Source organism: Nilaparvata lugens, chromosome 3 (genome assembly GCF_014356525.2).
Source record: "Nilaparvata lugens isolate BPH chromosome 3, ASM1435652v1, whole genome shotgun sequence".
In the NCBI taxonomy this organism is placed as follows: Eukaryota; Metazoa; Arthropoda; class Insecta; order Hemiptera; family Delphacidae; genus Nilaparvata; species Nilaparvata lugens.
The window spans coordinates 5,712,607-5,729,428 of NC_052506.1; the positions used below are offsets into that span (position 1 = coordinate 5,712,607).

Genomic DNA, 16,822 nt, shown 5'->3' on the forward strand with positions numbered 1-16,822 from the left:
AGACGGTCCATACAATGCCATTTCAGTTGCTATGAGCGTTGGAACGTAAAACATCGTGTGTTCGCTGTCGAGCAGTTTTTTTTTTAGAAACAATGAATCTGTAGTCACAGTGTAACGCTTTTCCGTCAATATTTTAGAGTTGGGCGTCGAGATGCAATGCCCGATTGAAATACTATACTCTGATGGGTTGCAGAGTTTGGGAATACTAGCTCTGTAATGAAGAACAAACCAGCTGCTCTTCCCCGTTCTGTTAATACTCCTGAAAATGTGGAACAAGTCAGTGTCGTCTAGTCCTGAGACCATGTAGTCGAGTCGATCGTCTAGGACTATTAACAGCTGCTGTTCTGACTCGGTCTACATTTTCCGGAGTAAGAACTGAACGGGGAAGACCAAGTGGTTTCTTTTTCATCACAGAACTAGTACTCTAAACGCTGCAACCCATCGGAGTACAGTATTTCAATCGGGCATTGCACCTCGACGCTGAACTCTAAAATATTGACGGAAAAGCGTTGCACTGTGACTACAGATTTTTCTAAAATAAAAACTGCTCGACAGCGAACACTCGATGTTGTACGTTCCAACGCTCATAGCAATGAAGTGGCATAGTATGGGCCGTCTGCCAACATTCGTTCCAGGGCAATACCCCCTCCCGTCGCCGAGTACTAGCGGTTCGAAAAACATGCGTTTCCTCTGCACCACTCTGTATAACATGGGAGCTTCCCATTCAAACAAAGACAGTTTGAAGTGAATCTTTATAAAGGTACTTCTCAGCCAAAGTATTATATTATAGAGCCAAAATATTTCAGAAACCAGTAGATTAGTGTCCTTGCTTTGAAATAAACTTCTGCTCTACTGGGTAGAAAGAATAGCATTTGTTCTTATGGAAGTATTCACACATTGGCAGACTGCGATTGTGTGAAAATTCCCATAAGAAGCAATAGAGTTCTTTTTTTGGCCAGCACAAAAGAATCGTTTGCAAGGCTCATGGCTCAATCCAGAGAACTTGTGGCAATTTTTGATTTATCTTCGAGCCAAAACCGGCAAAATTAATTACTTTCGAGCCAAAACCGTCAAATTTCATCTACTTTCGTGTCTAAACCGAAACATTCAATCTACTTTCGAGAAACGGGGTGTTGGCCTCCAAATTACAGATAAGTAAATCAAGCACCCTTAATTTCAACGATAACAACAACAATGATAATCAAGAGATGAGGTTCATGGTTTTATACATAATATACAAAATAAATCGTCATCACAATTTATGTTAAAAGAGGTGAGTGTGTATCTCTGTGTTCAACACAATTGTTCGCACAAACTCTATGTAGGTAATGTTTTCACAGACTTCCCCGCTAAGTTTGCACAAATTTTATCTAATTTATTCACAGACTTCGCAATGTTTGCAGAAACTTTATGTAATGTATTCACAGATTTCCGCTACGTTTACACAAATTTTATCTAATGTATTCACAGACTTATGCATCGTTTGCACAAACTTTTCTTGGTGTTTTCGCATATTTGTACAACATTTCACAAACTTTTTTCTATTGTTCGCACAAATCTTCTCCAATGCTTGTACAAACTTTTTCATATGCATGCCCAAACCTTTTCAAATGTTAGCACAAACTCTCCCTGATGTTTGCAAAAACTATTTCAGTTGTTTTCGCATACTTGTAAAACGTTTGCTGAAACCTTTTCCTATTCTTTGTACACACCTTTCCCATTTGTTTGTACAAACTTTTTTGAATGTTTACACAAACCTTTTCAAATGTTTGCGCAAACTTTCACATTGGTTGCACCAGCTTTCCCTGATGTATGCACAAACTACTAAGTTGAGCACTGTGGGCTGTTTATGCAAAGATTATGCTGTTGTAATCACAGATTGGCAGGGAGGTTGACTGACTCACTGATCTGAAGCCTTGATCCTACAGTCCTTGATGTTTGTACAAGCTATATAGGCTGTTTGCGGCTGATCACAGATTGAGGGGCTCAGATTGACTCAGTCTCCATGATGTTAGTAGAAACTATTTTAGTTGTTGCATGTGATCTGTTTTTGCAGAGATGATGCTGTAGTAATCAAAGATTGTGGGAGGAGACTCACTTGCACCAAATTTCCCTGATGTTAGCACGAAATATTTCGGTTGTTGCGCACTCTGTGGTTGCAGAGATGATGCTGTTGTAATCACAGATTGCGGGAGGAGACTCACTTGCACCAAATTTCCCTGATGTTAGCACGGAATATTTCGGTTGTTGCGCACTCTGTGGCCTGTTTTTGCAGAGATGATGCTGTTGTAATCACAGATTGGAGGGGAAGATAACTGACTCACTCCTGTCCGAAGCCCTCAGTCTCCTCAATGGCGTAGTTGAGCTTCTCGACCATCTGGTCGTAGCTCTTGTAGGGCGGCAGGTCGAGTCGGTTGAAGCAAGTGTGCGACCGAGGCAGCCATGTCTCTTTGCCCACCTTTTCTATGCAGAACCGTTGCGGACCGTTGCTTCCTGCAAACGACATCATTACACACATCAAAACTAATTCTTCAGATGAAACGAATGTTTTTTAAATCATTGGTTGCGTTCAAAGCCACTGATCGGTGAGTGAACGATGAGATTGAACAGTGAACGTGGCTCTGAACGAAGCACTGTTTGGTCTAACTCAAAGACCTTGAAGATACATAGACTCACATGCAGCGCTAGAGTACTTGGAATTGAAATCGGCCATTGAGGGGACAACCTGGAAGATTATTACATACTAAAGACCTTGAAGATTTTGTAATCTATAACATTACAAATATATATTATATAATATCTCGCGCTAAAATACCTCAATGGCAGCTTTCAATTTCAAGTAAGAGCCATTGGGAAGGCATAGGCATAGTGGGTCTATACCTCTTCAAAGTCTTTAGTCTAACTGATAAGAAAAAAATTACGTCGTATCCGGTTCGTTCACTGATCAGCTAGTAGGGGTAAAGTGAGAGTTCTGGAGAAAAGCTGCCCCCAAGCTGCCCCCAAATCTGCCCCAAATCTGATTCTTGGTTCTAACCTTGCCCAATCCAATGTAATCTGATCTAACCTAACCTAGCCATACCCCTAATCTCACAATAAACCTCAAATGAAGATTTCCCACTTTTTTGGAAAAAAAAACTAGATCCAGCTTTTTTTTATTTCTTGAATAACTAAGAAACCGTTAATTTTACAAAAAATCTACAAGAGTAACTTTTTCCAGTAAATCTAATAACGAATCCATTGACACCCCATTTGTCAAGATTGAAAAGAAAATAAGGATCTCATAGATCCAGTTTTTTTTATTTCTCAAATAACTAAGAAACCGTTAATTTTACAAAAAATCTACAAGAGTAACTTTTTCCAGTAAATCTAATAACGAATCCATTGACACCCCATTTGTCAAGATTGAACAAAAAATAAGGATCTCATGGGAAAACTAGATCCAATAACTAAGAAACCATTAATTTTACAAAAAATTTACAGGAATAACTTTTTCCAGTAAATTCATTTGTCAAGATTGAACAGAAAAAGTAGATCCAATTTCTTGAATAACTAAGAATAATTTTTTTCAGTAAATCCATTATTTGTCAAGGGATCCTAACTCTGAAACTGAGCAACAAGCATTTTTATGTTGAGACCCTTTCTCAAACCTCAGCACTAAACCCCCCCCCCACAGAGTGGGGGGGTTGGGGGGGGCTTGACCCTCTGCCTTTAACCTGAACTACTTGAAAACTCACCTCAGGTTGTATTAAACATTTATTATAAAAATAGATCATGAGTGTTGATAAATTTGGTCGATATTTGTATGATAAAGATAATAATAGAGATATTAATGTTGATATCAAAAATTTGATTCAGAATTTTTTCCATTTTTTACAATGTATACCATTAGCTGCAACTTTCATACCAAACATCAATCTCAATAATGAAAAAGAATGGAAGTATATGACTGATCCAAACTTAATCCAACAATTCTCACTTTCTTCTGGAATCTCTTTTAAAGAATGGTATGAAAAAAATGTAATAAATATAGGTGAAAAATCTTAGGTTTAGGTGAGTACACCCAGAAAGAAATTGTAGATGTAGGTGAGTACACCCAGAAAAAAATGTAGGTTTGGTTACCCAGACCAAGAACATTATTCAACTTTAATGAAAAATCTAAGCTCATATGGATAGCACTATATCATCAAAGTCAGTATTTTGCTTTGAAAGAAGCTGATAAATTGAATAATAATATAAAATGCTTTAAAATTAAATTTGAAGAAAATGGTTGAGATTAAGACAAGAGCAATTCTACAAATCAATGGGATGATACTGAAGGTAAAATATTGATACATTTGTAGATAATACTTTTGATTTGAATATTGTCTAGTTCTTTGTTATTTTATAGAAGATTTATAATACTCTTTTTACTGTTCCACTCAGTGGTGTATATTCAAACTCATTATCATAGAGGATTAAACAGTAGGCACTGGTTTTTTCTGAGAAATTATTTGTTGTTTCCAATGTCAACTTTATGTCTATTGCACCAGATTTCAATAGTTCATTTTGCTTACTACAGTCTATAACAACCAATGGTGCATATTCATCGAATGTTTTATACTCAATTGATGTACTGCTGTTATAAGGATAGTATTCATTTTGGAATTCAGAGAACATGTGATACAATAAATGTTTATTACCAACAATATTTTCATAGGGGAATGATTGAGCATTTAAATAGAGATTAACATTGTTCAGATTACAGAAATCGAAATGTGACCTGTTAGCAGTTATAACATTTTTCCTATTCTTTTGAAATCCAAGAATAATGAATCTAGGTTTCAATATGTTTGAAGTTGTCTTAACTGTCCATTGAAGATTAGTAGTTTCAGGTAATTGTGGAAATTCATGCAATTCCCATGACCTGAATGGAATTGTAATTGGTATATCACTATGTGTTAAACTCAGCAGATCAAGACGAACAGTGTCAGAAGCATGTATATAGGGTACTTTCCATTGTAGTTTTGTAATATCAATTTTCACTGATTTTGCTGTCTCTGATTCAATACAATTTAAGTCTGATGATGATCTTAATAGAACAATTTCCTGACGAACATTTAATAGAACTTTTCTATAGTCTTCCATTACACCTAACCACATATCCAAAGGAATGCAAAAGCAGAATTTATCTAAACTTTTCCATCCAGTCAACTTCCATCCTGCATTCTCCATAATTTTTTCATTGAGTTTTGATTGACGTAGATAGTTTTTCATGGTTGTTGTCAATCCTACATTACGTGTGCGATCAACTTCAACCCCTCCCAATTCATATCTGATTTCATCAAATAGGTATGCAACTCCATTATTGATAAGTGAAAAGTCCTTGGTTTCAACATCATTCTTATCTTCACTTTGATTTCGCCTTCAATTATGAGAAAACTTCTACTTGGAAGTGTATAATATCTTCTTGTTTTAAACTAATTCGAATTTCATCATTGTAATTGAATGTCTGTTGAATATATGGTGTGTGAGTGATATACTCATATTTGGTAATACTCTCATCAAGATGTACACTCTGATCAACAAGTAATATATCTGACTTGACTTGTTTCTTATACATTTTTATTATATATATTTTTCCTTCTCAATACAACCTGAGGTGAGTTTTCAAGTAGTTCAGGTTAAAGGCAGAGGGTCAAGCCCCCCCCCAACCCCCCCACTCTGTGGGGGGGGGGGTTTAGTGCTGAGGTTTGAGAAAGGGTCTCAACATAAAAATGCTTGTTGCTCAGTTTCAGAGTTAGGATCCCTTGACAAATAATGGATTTACTGAAAAAAATTATTCTTAGTTATTCAAGAAATTGGATCTACTTTTTCTGTTCAATCTTGACAAATGAATTTACTGGAAAAAGTTATTCCTGTAAATTTTTTGTAAAATTAATGGTTTCTTAGTTATTGGATCTAGTTTTCCATGAGATCCTTATTTTTGTTCAATCTTGACAAATGGGGTGTCAATGGATTCGTTATTAGATTTACTGGAAAAAGTTACTCTTGTAGATTTTTTGTAAAATTAACGGTTTCTTAGTTATTTGAGAAATAAAAAAAACTGGATCTATGAGATCCTTATTTTCTTTTCAATCTTGACAAATGGGGTGTCAATGGATTCGTTATTAGATTTACTGGAAAAAGTTACTCTTGTAGATTTTTTGTAAAATTAACGGTTTCTTAGTTATTCAAGAAATAAAAAAAAGCTGGATCTAGTTTTTTTTTCCAAAAAAGTGGGAAATCTTCATTTGAGGTTTATTGTGAGATTAGGGGTATGGCTAGGTTAGGTTAGATCAGATTACATTGGATTGGGCAAGGTTAGAACCAAGAATCAGATTTGGGGCAGATTTGGGGGCAGCTTGGGGGCAGCTTTTCTCCAGAACTCTCACTTTACCCCTACTTCAGCTCATCGTACTTTTCTACAGATTGAAAAGAACGTAAACAGAGTAGCTGAACGTGAACAGAAATGACTGAATACGAGGTTGTTTACAAATAATGGACTAATAATTTATTTGGGAGCAGAGAAATGCATGATTACATAAATTCAATAACATTTATTACATAACAATAAAGCATTTAAAACAACTCCAATCACTTGATGGTTTTCCATTTTAATTGATTACACAATAATTAAATAGGTTAGTTTCTAATTTTGTTTACAAAATATGGGCAGCAGAGGAAACATCTGTCAGTCATGACTCATGAGCAACCGTTCAGCCACAGAATACATACAGAATGGAAAGTATGAATCTAACCAAGACTTGAGTGCACCAAAACCACGACACGTGACTGCACCATCATGTTAGAAATAAAAATTACCACTATATTATAATGTTACACATTCTTTCAAGATGGCGGATTTTGGCGTCAAGATACTAGCCGACTTTCCATTCTGTGGTTCAGCGCCACAGATCTGGTCTGATCAGGTTTTTTACTGAACGTAAAAAACATAATGGAATTGATCAGTGGCTTTAAACGCAACCATTGACCACCTTTCATACACAGATAATGGTTTGAAAATTACGTCAGGACTTACATATTGGTATTTTCTAGAGGGTGAAAATGCAAGACGGGTATAAGCCAAAGTTCTTTAATAACAAACATTAGAGAATTGAGTAATTCTAAATTCATCATGTAATTGAAACACAATAGAATATATCAATAACCCTATTATTTCATCACAACACAACTAGATTCAACTCTTTAAAAGTCATTTTCAAGTGTGAAGTAAGTGATTTACACTAGAAAATGGGTTTTGAAAAGTTGAGGAGGAATGAAGGATTCCAATACCTTCAGTAGCCCTAAAATTAAATTGAGTATAATTATGAAATTGTATCATTTTTGTAAATTATCTTTCGTTCTATAGTTAGGTCCACGTTATAATGACAGCGGAGGAAGATAGGAGAACAACGTTGCCGATCATCCAATTTTCTATGGAGGATAACTGATACCAGTTTATTGATGTAATATGTACTGTTCATTCTCGTTTAAAATAATCAATTATATTTTAACAAGCAATAAATTATATTTTTCAATGATTTCATAATTAAAATGAACTATTTTGTTAACCAATTATATTTTTACATTGTTATAAAACGATCTGGCAACAGAGCAAAGCCAGAAAGAGATAGCGCTATCCACTTTGTTGAATGATAGACAATGATAGCAATACAATTGCTAATCAAACACTGCCATTATAACGTGGACCTCACTATAGCAACAATCTTTTCGCTATTACGTCACTGTCTCAGTACGGTCATCTCTTTCACAGCACGGTCATCACTGTCACAGCACGGTCATCACTGTCACAGCACGGTCATCACTGTCAAGTCACTGTCACAGCACGGTCATCACTGTCAGGTCACTGTCTCAGAACGGTGAAGACAGTATGACATCTAGTTCAACTCACACATGAGCTTGGCAAACCAACAAAACTTTATATTTATCTCTTTCATATATTATACTTATAATAACAAACTTGTTCACTGTCACAGTACAGTATCTAGTCCAACTCACCCATGAGCTCAGCAAACCCGCCGACGGGTACCCGACAAGTGCCCGTCACAAACTGCAGAAGACGGGCCCGCTTCTCAGAGTCCGTCTGCCGCACAAACTGCCAGAACCACACAACCTGCAACAACACCACAAAATATATAACTCTTCTCATAGTTTTGGATATGTAAATAATTTAGTCAAATCTATTAAATTATTTCTGATTAAAAAAAAAAGAAATATGTACATAATAATGCTGAACAGTCAGGTCCACGTTATAATTTTGTTTGTTTCTAATATCTTCCCAGAGACTCTTAACAGAGTATGAGAATTGTCAAAAAAAAATGCTTGAAAACATTACTTTCAATAAGAAAAAATACACATGACACATACTCATATACATACATACACACACATACAAACATATCAACACACAAAGGGCCCCTCCCTACACATATATTCCTGTGTGGTATAAAATACACCTTCCATCAATAACTCTTTTAACTTCCTTCCGAATAAATTGAGATCTTCAACGTTTTTCATATCATCATGAAGCTTTCTAAAAATTTAAGACCCATATATAATATGTTGGCTTCTTTTCAAAAAGGGCTGTCCTATGGTACATGGAAGCAAAGTCTCCTCTATTTCTGGTTTGATACCTGTGGGAATCACTATTTTTAGCCGAAGCCTTATTTCTCCTGAAGTACATAATCACCTCATAAATGTAAAGAGAGGGAACGGTGATAATGCCTAGCTCCTTGAAATGATTCCTGCAAGATTCGAGAGGCATAATTCCTTTTATTGACCGTATAGCTTTTTTCTGCAGCCTGAAAACTCTCTCCAAATTCTGACAGGACCCACCCCAAACAACAATGGCATAGCGAATATGTGACATAATTAGGGAATGGAAGACTGCCATTGTCAGTTTGGAATCATTTAACCTTCTAATCTGTCTGAGTGCAAAAACACCTGAGGAGATTGGCAGTGTTTGATTAGCAATGGTATTGCTATCCTTGCCTATCCTTCAACAAAGCGGATAGCGCTATCTCTTTCTCGCTTGCTCTGTAGCCAGATCGTCTTTTAACAATGTAAAATTAATAATTAATTGACATTAATCATTTGTTTGATTGTTTGTAGGTCGACTGACATGTTTGTTTGTTTGTGGACTGACCTGTTTGCTGTTGCGCGTATAGTGGCGGTAGATGGTGTTGCGCTGCCAATCGTCGACGTCTATTTCCTGCATGCCACAAAGCATGAGCTCCAGTTCGCGCTCGTCAAAGTACTTGAGCCACTCGAGAGGCACCACCTCGTTGAAGCCGTCCAAGAACGCCTTCGTCTGCTCCTCGATGCCCCGGGTCATGCGCCATTCTGTCATCAGTCTGTCGATACACAATTAGTGTTAACATGACATAAAACTTATACTACTTATGAAGAAAGAAATTAGCTTATCCCATGTACGGGATACGAAATACTTGTCAAAGTGCTTAATGGATTCGCCGCCATTTTCTCTCTATATGTCTACAAGTTTTCATACCTCCATGTTTTTTTTGAACGTTGCGACGACGATTTTTAAAAGACAGTGTCAAGCGTTTGAGCGTGAATAGGTTAATCTTTCACAGCGTTTTTCTCAACACATGGGCCCTTCTTCCATCAAACTCCCCAATTTTACATAAACATTCTTAATTTACAGAGGATGGTTATAGGCCTATTTAAATTGCTATTAATCAATTAATTCTAATTGGGGAGCGGTTTGACTCAGTGGTCGCACCGATAAGCTATCGATCAGATAAGTTAAGAATCATGCGCCTGGTACTCCCTTTGGAAGGGTGACCGCTTGAGCAAACTCCTCTTCATGAGTTGCGAAATTGCTTCCTGGTGGTTTAGAACCCACCTAAAACTGTAGGTCCATTCATCACTCATCATCATCTACCTTATTACCCAAGCACAAGCCTAGAGCTCATCTGTGCATCACCCTCAGCAAAAACATATATTAATTAAAACAAATTTATTCAATTTGCGATTCAAAGTTCACGCATCAACGAAAGTATATCCAAACAATCATATAATAGTCATTTTCTTGTAATTTTGTTAATTTGTCTTATCGTTTGTAAGTATTGAGATGTGACCTGGTTTCCGTAATTTTATTTATTCTAGTGGTTTGAATAAGCTCTATTTTTTTATTGACATGTTTACTGTACCTAGTTGTTCGAACTCACTGACGGCGCACAAGTTTTCTTTGCCGGTAGTGCCATTTTGTAAATTAGAATATTTATTTTATCAATCTGCATAATTTTATGGCAAATGAATGAATTTGAATATATTAATATAACGAAAAAAGATAATAAAAAGAAAATTCATAACTAAATAATATTTTTTATTTATTACTGTTATTATTCAACAAAAAATCGAAAGAAATAAAGGTTTGACAAAGTTTTGATCTCTAAAACTGAATAAAATCAACTCTATTATCGCAACTAGTTCACTCTCTCCAAGAGAAAACGTGACGTAATTTGTAGCATGCCAGATTCCAGATTCATGAATGGAAGGTTGCAAGTTCGAGATCAATCAAACCCATTTGTGTTTGCTGAGAATTTTCAACTCTGGTGAAGATTTCCATGTAATTTTGACAAACTAATAAATTATTATTTTATTTCTTATGTTTCCTGAACATAAGATTTCATTTTACAACATAAAATTTTCTCCGGTACAAAGCACGGGTTACCTGCTATTCGTTTATGAAATTCTTCGTTCATTTCTGTGGGGCTACTTGATTCATAATATAGAATCGCTGGTACCCTTTTATTTCTTTGATGGCACGAATGAATTCAGGTTTTCATCCTATTATCAAGTGTCCAACTGTTTGTTTACTCACGTTAAGTTTAGTCTTATTTTGTATGAATTTTGGAGAATTAATTTCAATTTGAATTGATTTACTGACCTGAGGTAATCGTCCTTGTTGTCTTCTGCTACTCGAACCTTGTCGCCACCCTCACGCAGCTCGTGATGTATCACCTGAAAAATATTTCAAATTTGATTGAAATGCTCACTTTAAACAAAACTTGACATTTGTACAATTTAAGCAAACTGAAATAGACACTACTACGATATTAGTAGTCACAATGTGGTTTAAACTAGTTAACTGATTAACTATTTACTGATATTGAAGTTCTCTTTCCTTTTTTCTAGTTTTCAATTTAATTTTCTTCTCTTTCTAAATTTTTTGTGTAAACTGTAACACTTCCTTTTTTCTGCCGAAACACGTTTTATAGCCTTTGGGATTATTTTCCTTAATAGTGATTTTCTGACAAAATCATTACATTTTCTAGACAAAATCTGTTAAGCTCTCTATTTTTCATGCGTTTTGTACGAGGGTAGGCTGATAACTAATGCACACATGCTTGTAGAGTACAAACTAAATAAACTTCAGAAGCGCGCCTGGTGGCATGTAGAAGTACTATTTCTCCTCTACACGGCTGCGCAGTTTGAAGGCGTTGTGCTCATCCAGTTTGGTTTGGTTAGTAAGTATGGCGTCGTGTTTTGGTGTTATGTCAACGCGAATTAAACAATGCGCTGTTATCGAATTTTTAACTGCTGAGAAAGTGAATCCTAGTGAGATTCATCGTCGTTTAAAGGCTGTTTATTGTGACGATACTGTTGATAGGTCTACCGTGAATCGTTGGGTTATAAAATTCCGAGATTGCCAACCTGGAAAAGCCTCAATTGTTGATGAAACACGCAGCAGACGTCCAAGCTCTGCCACAGACGATAATCATCATAAACTCGTCGAAGACTCGATTCAAAATGACTGGCGAATCACTCAAAAGCGTATCGCAAATCAAGTTGGAATATCCAAGTAACATGTCGGCCTCATTATCAAACAATTGGGATACCATAAAATCTGTGCACGATGGGTACCACGCCGTCTGACAGACGAGAATAAACAGCGTCGATTGGAATGCTGGGAACAATTTGAAGTGCTACCGTTGGGAAGGAGACGACTTCATAGATCATTAATGAGAAGAATCAAGAATTAAATAACCTTTAAACGATGATGAATCTTACCGGGATTCACTTTCTCAGCAGTCACAAATTCGATAACAGCACATTGTTTAATTCGCGTTTACATAACACCAGAACACGATGCCATTCTTTCACTAACCAAACCAAACTGGATGAACACAACACTTTCAAACTATGCAGCCGTGTAGAGGATAAATAGAACTTCCATATGCCACCAGGCTTGCTTCTGGGGGTTATTTGGTTTGTGCTCTACAAGCATGTGTGCATTACTTATCAGCCTACCCTCGTATGTAATTGTGGATTTTTTTTCAAGGTTGCGTTTGTCTATTATAGACTTATTCTAAATCTTTCTCTTCAAAATTTAATTTTCTACAAGTTCTGTAAAAAATAGTTTGTATTTATTGTACATTTAACATAGTAAATCTGCTTCAAACCTTGAAGTAACTTGTTTTTCGGGACCAAGTTTCACGTATTTCGTCACATATTTTGAAAATTACTGTAGCTAAATGTCTGGAAACGGTTTTATTCAATCTCTCAGCTCATTTTACATAAAGTACGCTAAATTGTACATCTTAATTAACAACAACCAAATGCCCGTAGGGCTTCGTTTCAGCAGAGGCACAGAAATTCAGACGAAATCTTCCATCCTGTATAACTTGGTAACCAAGCATTTTCGGACCTATGTTAATTAGAACTTTTTTCTTCTTTTGATGTGAGTAATCACACCCTGACTTATGGACATCTTTTTTCAGAGCACTCTGTATACTGTAAAAAATGGAAAATAAAATTGATATACTATTTATTAAACTGCTCTCGGATTGAGACTCTCTTGTCCTGGATGGTGGCCCACTGTAGGCCGGTCCTAGAGCAGTTTAAATCAAAGTATAATTGACTGATTATTATAAATTATTATTATTACCTATTATAAATTCATTTATTGAGAGATTCAACTGAATACGATATAGATTGATTGACTGATTGATAGCTACCTGTCCAAGAATTTCAAAGTCGACGCTGAAGAATAGTTCGAGACCGCACTCGTCAATGTTGTTGTCGCGGATCCAGACGAGCGAATTGTAGAACTCCGGATCGATCGATTCGATGTCCTTCATCGTCAGTTTTTTGTTCAGCATGCGCTTGTAGAAGGGCATCGTGAAGCCTGAATAGATGAAGCGACCGTGGTAGAGCGCCTGTAGAGAATACAACAAAACAAAATTTTAAAAAATAGAAAAGAAAAGAAAGAAATATTTATTGCCAAAATCATTAAACACAACTTTACAAATGTGAAAAATATAAAAATTTTCATATACAATCAAATAGAATTTAAATTCACGCTAATTATTATAGAAATCATTAGTACCCTCTTTATCCTTTTTTATTCAAACACTACTAAACCTTTTCTAATTGTATTTGAGAAAGTCTCAATTGTAATTGAGAATAGTCCATTTGTATTTGAGAAAACGTCAGATGTAAATGAGAATAGTCAATTGGATTTGAGAAGTCATCACTTGTAATTGAGAATAGTGAATTTTATTAATTTGAGAAAATATCATTTCAATTTGAGAACATACGATTTGTAATCGAGAAGTTGTCAGTTGTAATTGGGAAATGATTTTAAAAAAACCAGCACTTCCAGTACTTATATTTTTCATAACTGTACTCATATAAAATAATATGATAATATATCAAATACTCCAATAAAACGTTCAGTTTTTGAATAAAACATTATATTCAAGCCCCAAAATCCATAGAGAGATTGCCGAATTGTTTGATCAAGAGATTCAATTGATTGATGATAAAGTTCAATTGCGTCGTAAACATAGAGAATCTTTATCAAGTGCAATGTTTCACAAAATTTTTGGAGACAAAAGTCGCGTTGCCAATACATACATAGAATAATAATTCTCATTAATCATTCGTAAACAGTACAGGGGAAATACTTTCACCATTGAAAATATTTATTCTCCCCCATGCAAAGACATTCCGGGACGACACGTCACGGTACGATAGGACAGAAAGCTCTATGTTTATTTAGGATTTTTTATAGACATTTTAAATTAATTATTGATTAATTTTCGAGAAAACATAACAAATTCTCCCCCATCCATGCAAAGACATTCCGGGACGACACGTCACGGTACGATAGGACAGAAAGCTCTATGTTCATTTAGGATTTTTTATATACATTTTAAATTAATTAATTATTGATTAATTTTCGAGAAAACATAACAACAGGTCAATGTAACTTATTGAGCGCGAGGTCTACTGTTCACAGAGCTACTAGTATTCATGAATTCAGTGATTTGTATAGTGTTTTTTAGTTTGACTAGCAACTGACCATTGCAATGAAACGGCCGATGAACTTGAAATAGAGCAGATGATCGGGATTGACGTAGGAGGCCGGGTTGATTTGCAGACTGTAGTTGTTCTTGTTGGCGTACTCAAACAGGCAATACATCGGGTTCAGCACCTCGTGCGATAGCAGGAAAAACCATTCTCTGCAATAAAAGAAACACAATTCTAGTTACAAATAATAAACGTTGAGAATTAAATACAGAGAAATAAGTAGTATGACGATAATCAAGTATTTAGAATAGAGACACAAACGGTTGCAAAAAACTTCTACCTATAACTTTTTAACTAATTGTACAAATTTGGAGAGAAGAAGAAATGCCTGAAGATTGGCGGATGGCGGTAATCTGCCCTATCCATAAGAAAGGAAGCAAGACTGACTGCTCAAACTATAGAGGGATCTCCTTATTGAATATTGCTTATAAAGCACCGCCATAATCAAGCCCATCCTCACCCCTGGATATGATATAGGGCCTACAGCCTGGGAGAAGAGACAAGAGAGAGGATAGATACAAGAAATAAGAGAAAAGAGTGCGGAAGGAGAGGATAGAGAAGAGAGAAGAGAAGAAAGACACAAGGAACAAGTGAAACAGTAGAGAACAGTGAGAGACAAGAGAAAAGAAAGAGGAGAGAGGAGAAAATAAAAAGAAGAGATAGGAGATAGGATAGATTGATTGATTGAGTACTTTATTCAAGTAGATTACAATATATGCTGGCTTATTCACTTATATACAATAGCTTACAATACAGCAAAGTTTTAGATGAATTCACATAACATAAACAGAGAAAATAATTATTGAACTGTACAATGATATGAAAAAATAATAATTTGGAATAACTAAACAACATAATATTGTAATGCATCTACATAAATTGGCGGAGCATTGGACATATCAATGTCCATTCTTTGGAAAGAATATTAAAAATATCCTTCCCAGTAACTCTCTACCAAGAACGTTAATTCCATTTATACGACTAAAGATTCGTTTACAAATAAACATTTTGTAGAAGTTTTAATATATTTATGAGAATTTAAGAACGAATCATATGATTAATAAAGTGATGTAATTGTGTAATCAATTAAAATAAAATTATTGAAATGGAGTAGACTAATGGTGGATCAGGGTAGTCAATATTCAACAATGCAGTAATGCAGTGGTTATTCTAAACAATATGAGTTTATATACAATTGATTCTATTATAGGTTTATATGGATGGGATGGGTGAAGGCAAAATGTCATGTTATTGTTCTAGGGCTGGACAGTTTCAGTCATTTGTTCCAAAATAGGAGATTGATTGATTGAGTACTTTATTTATGTAGATTACAATATATACTGGCTTATACACTTATATACAATAGCTTACAATACAGCAAAATTATGGATGAATATACAAAATATAAATTGAGGAAATAATTATTGAGCTGTATATAATATAAAAAAAACAATTTGTAATAGCTATAGATAAAATAGATAATATTGTTATGCATCTACATAAATTGGCGGAGCTTTTTGGACATATCAATGTCCATTCTTTGGAAAGAATATTCGAAGTATTCTTCCCACTAACTCTTTACCAAAAGAGATTACAAAAAAGATTGAGATAGGAGACGAGAGAGAGAGAGAGAGAGGAGAGATAAGATAAGAAAAATGAGAGAGGAGAAAGGGGTAAAAGGAGGAGGAGGTGGTGGAGAAGAAGGAGAGGAGAACGAGGTGGAGTAGAAGGTGAAGAAGAACTTGTTTCTTCTAAATAAGAAAAGAATTGTTAATAACAGAACTAAAACTGTACTTACCTAGACACACCGCCATAATCGAGCCCCTCCTCGCCTCTGAATATGATATAGAGCCTGCGCCTTAGCTCGTAGGCGGGCAGCCGCATGATCTGGTGATAGCTGTCCTCGAACAGCGACTGGCGGGCGACTGTGATCTTGATGTGGGATGGTAGCACGTTGGACTGGCACAGGTAGCGGAACTGCGACAACTTCCAGCGGAACGAGCGCTCGTAGGCACGCGGCACGCCGTACACGCCTTTCGGCCTGCCCAAACAAGAAAAACAAAGTTTAGACAAAATGCGAAAGAAATGTTCAAAGTGATGTCCGTTCAAAAAAAATCGTGAGGGTGGCTACTAACGACAGGACAAGTGTCCTGTCATGCTCGCCATGCATGTTGTTGTGTAGGACACATTACCTACCTTGTTTGTTATTGTATTGTCTCTTTTTTGTTGTGTTTCTTTCTATCTTTCTAGTTTTATGTTCAAGAATTAGAAGTATTTTCTTTTTAATGAAATGACGCATTCATGTACAATATACATTGTATGTCTTGAATAAAGAGATTGATTGATTGATTGATTGATTGTTTCATCAGCGAGAAGCTTTGAGCAAAAAAGACAGCTGTTTTGACACCAGCTTCTAACATAAAATAAACAACCAATAATGATA

At 35.7% G+C, this 16,822-nt stretch overlaps 1 protein-coding gene across 2 annotated transcripts in view; it reads right to left on the reverse strand.

Moving 5' to 3' along the window:
• Positions 1-981: 981 nt before the first annotated feature.
• Positions 982-16,822, reverse strand: part of LOC111049833 (E3 ubiquitin-protein ligase Su(dx)) — a 36,030-nt gene continuing 20,189 nt past the window's right edge. For both annotated transcript variants that reach the window (XM_039422682.1, XM_039422681.1), the window contains exons 9-15: positions 16,178-16,420; positions 14,372-14,531; positions 13,023-13,223; positions 10,952-11,025; positions 9,185-9,392; positions 8,038-8,152; positions 982-2,493 (exon numbers count right to left, since the gene is read on the reverse strand). In XM_039422682.1, the coding sequence (XP_039278616.1) occupies positions 2,321-2,493; positions 8,038-8,152; positions 9,185-9,392; positions 10,952-11,025; positions 13,023-13,223; positions 14,372-14,531; positions 16,178-16,420 (1,174 nt within the window). In that variant the 3' untranslated portion in view covers positions 982-2,320. The remainder of the gene's footprint in view (positions 2,494-8,037; positions 8,153-9,184; positions 9,393-10,951; positions 11,026-13,022; positions 13,224-14,371; positions 14,532-16,177; positions 16,421-16,822) is intronic.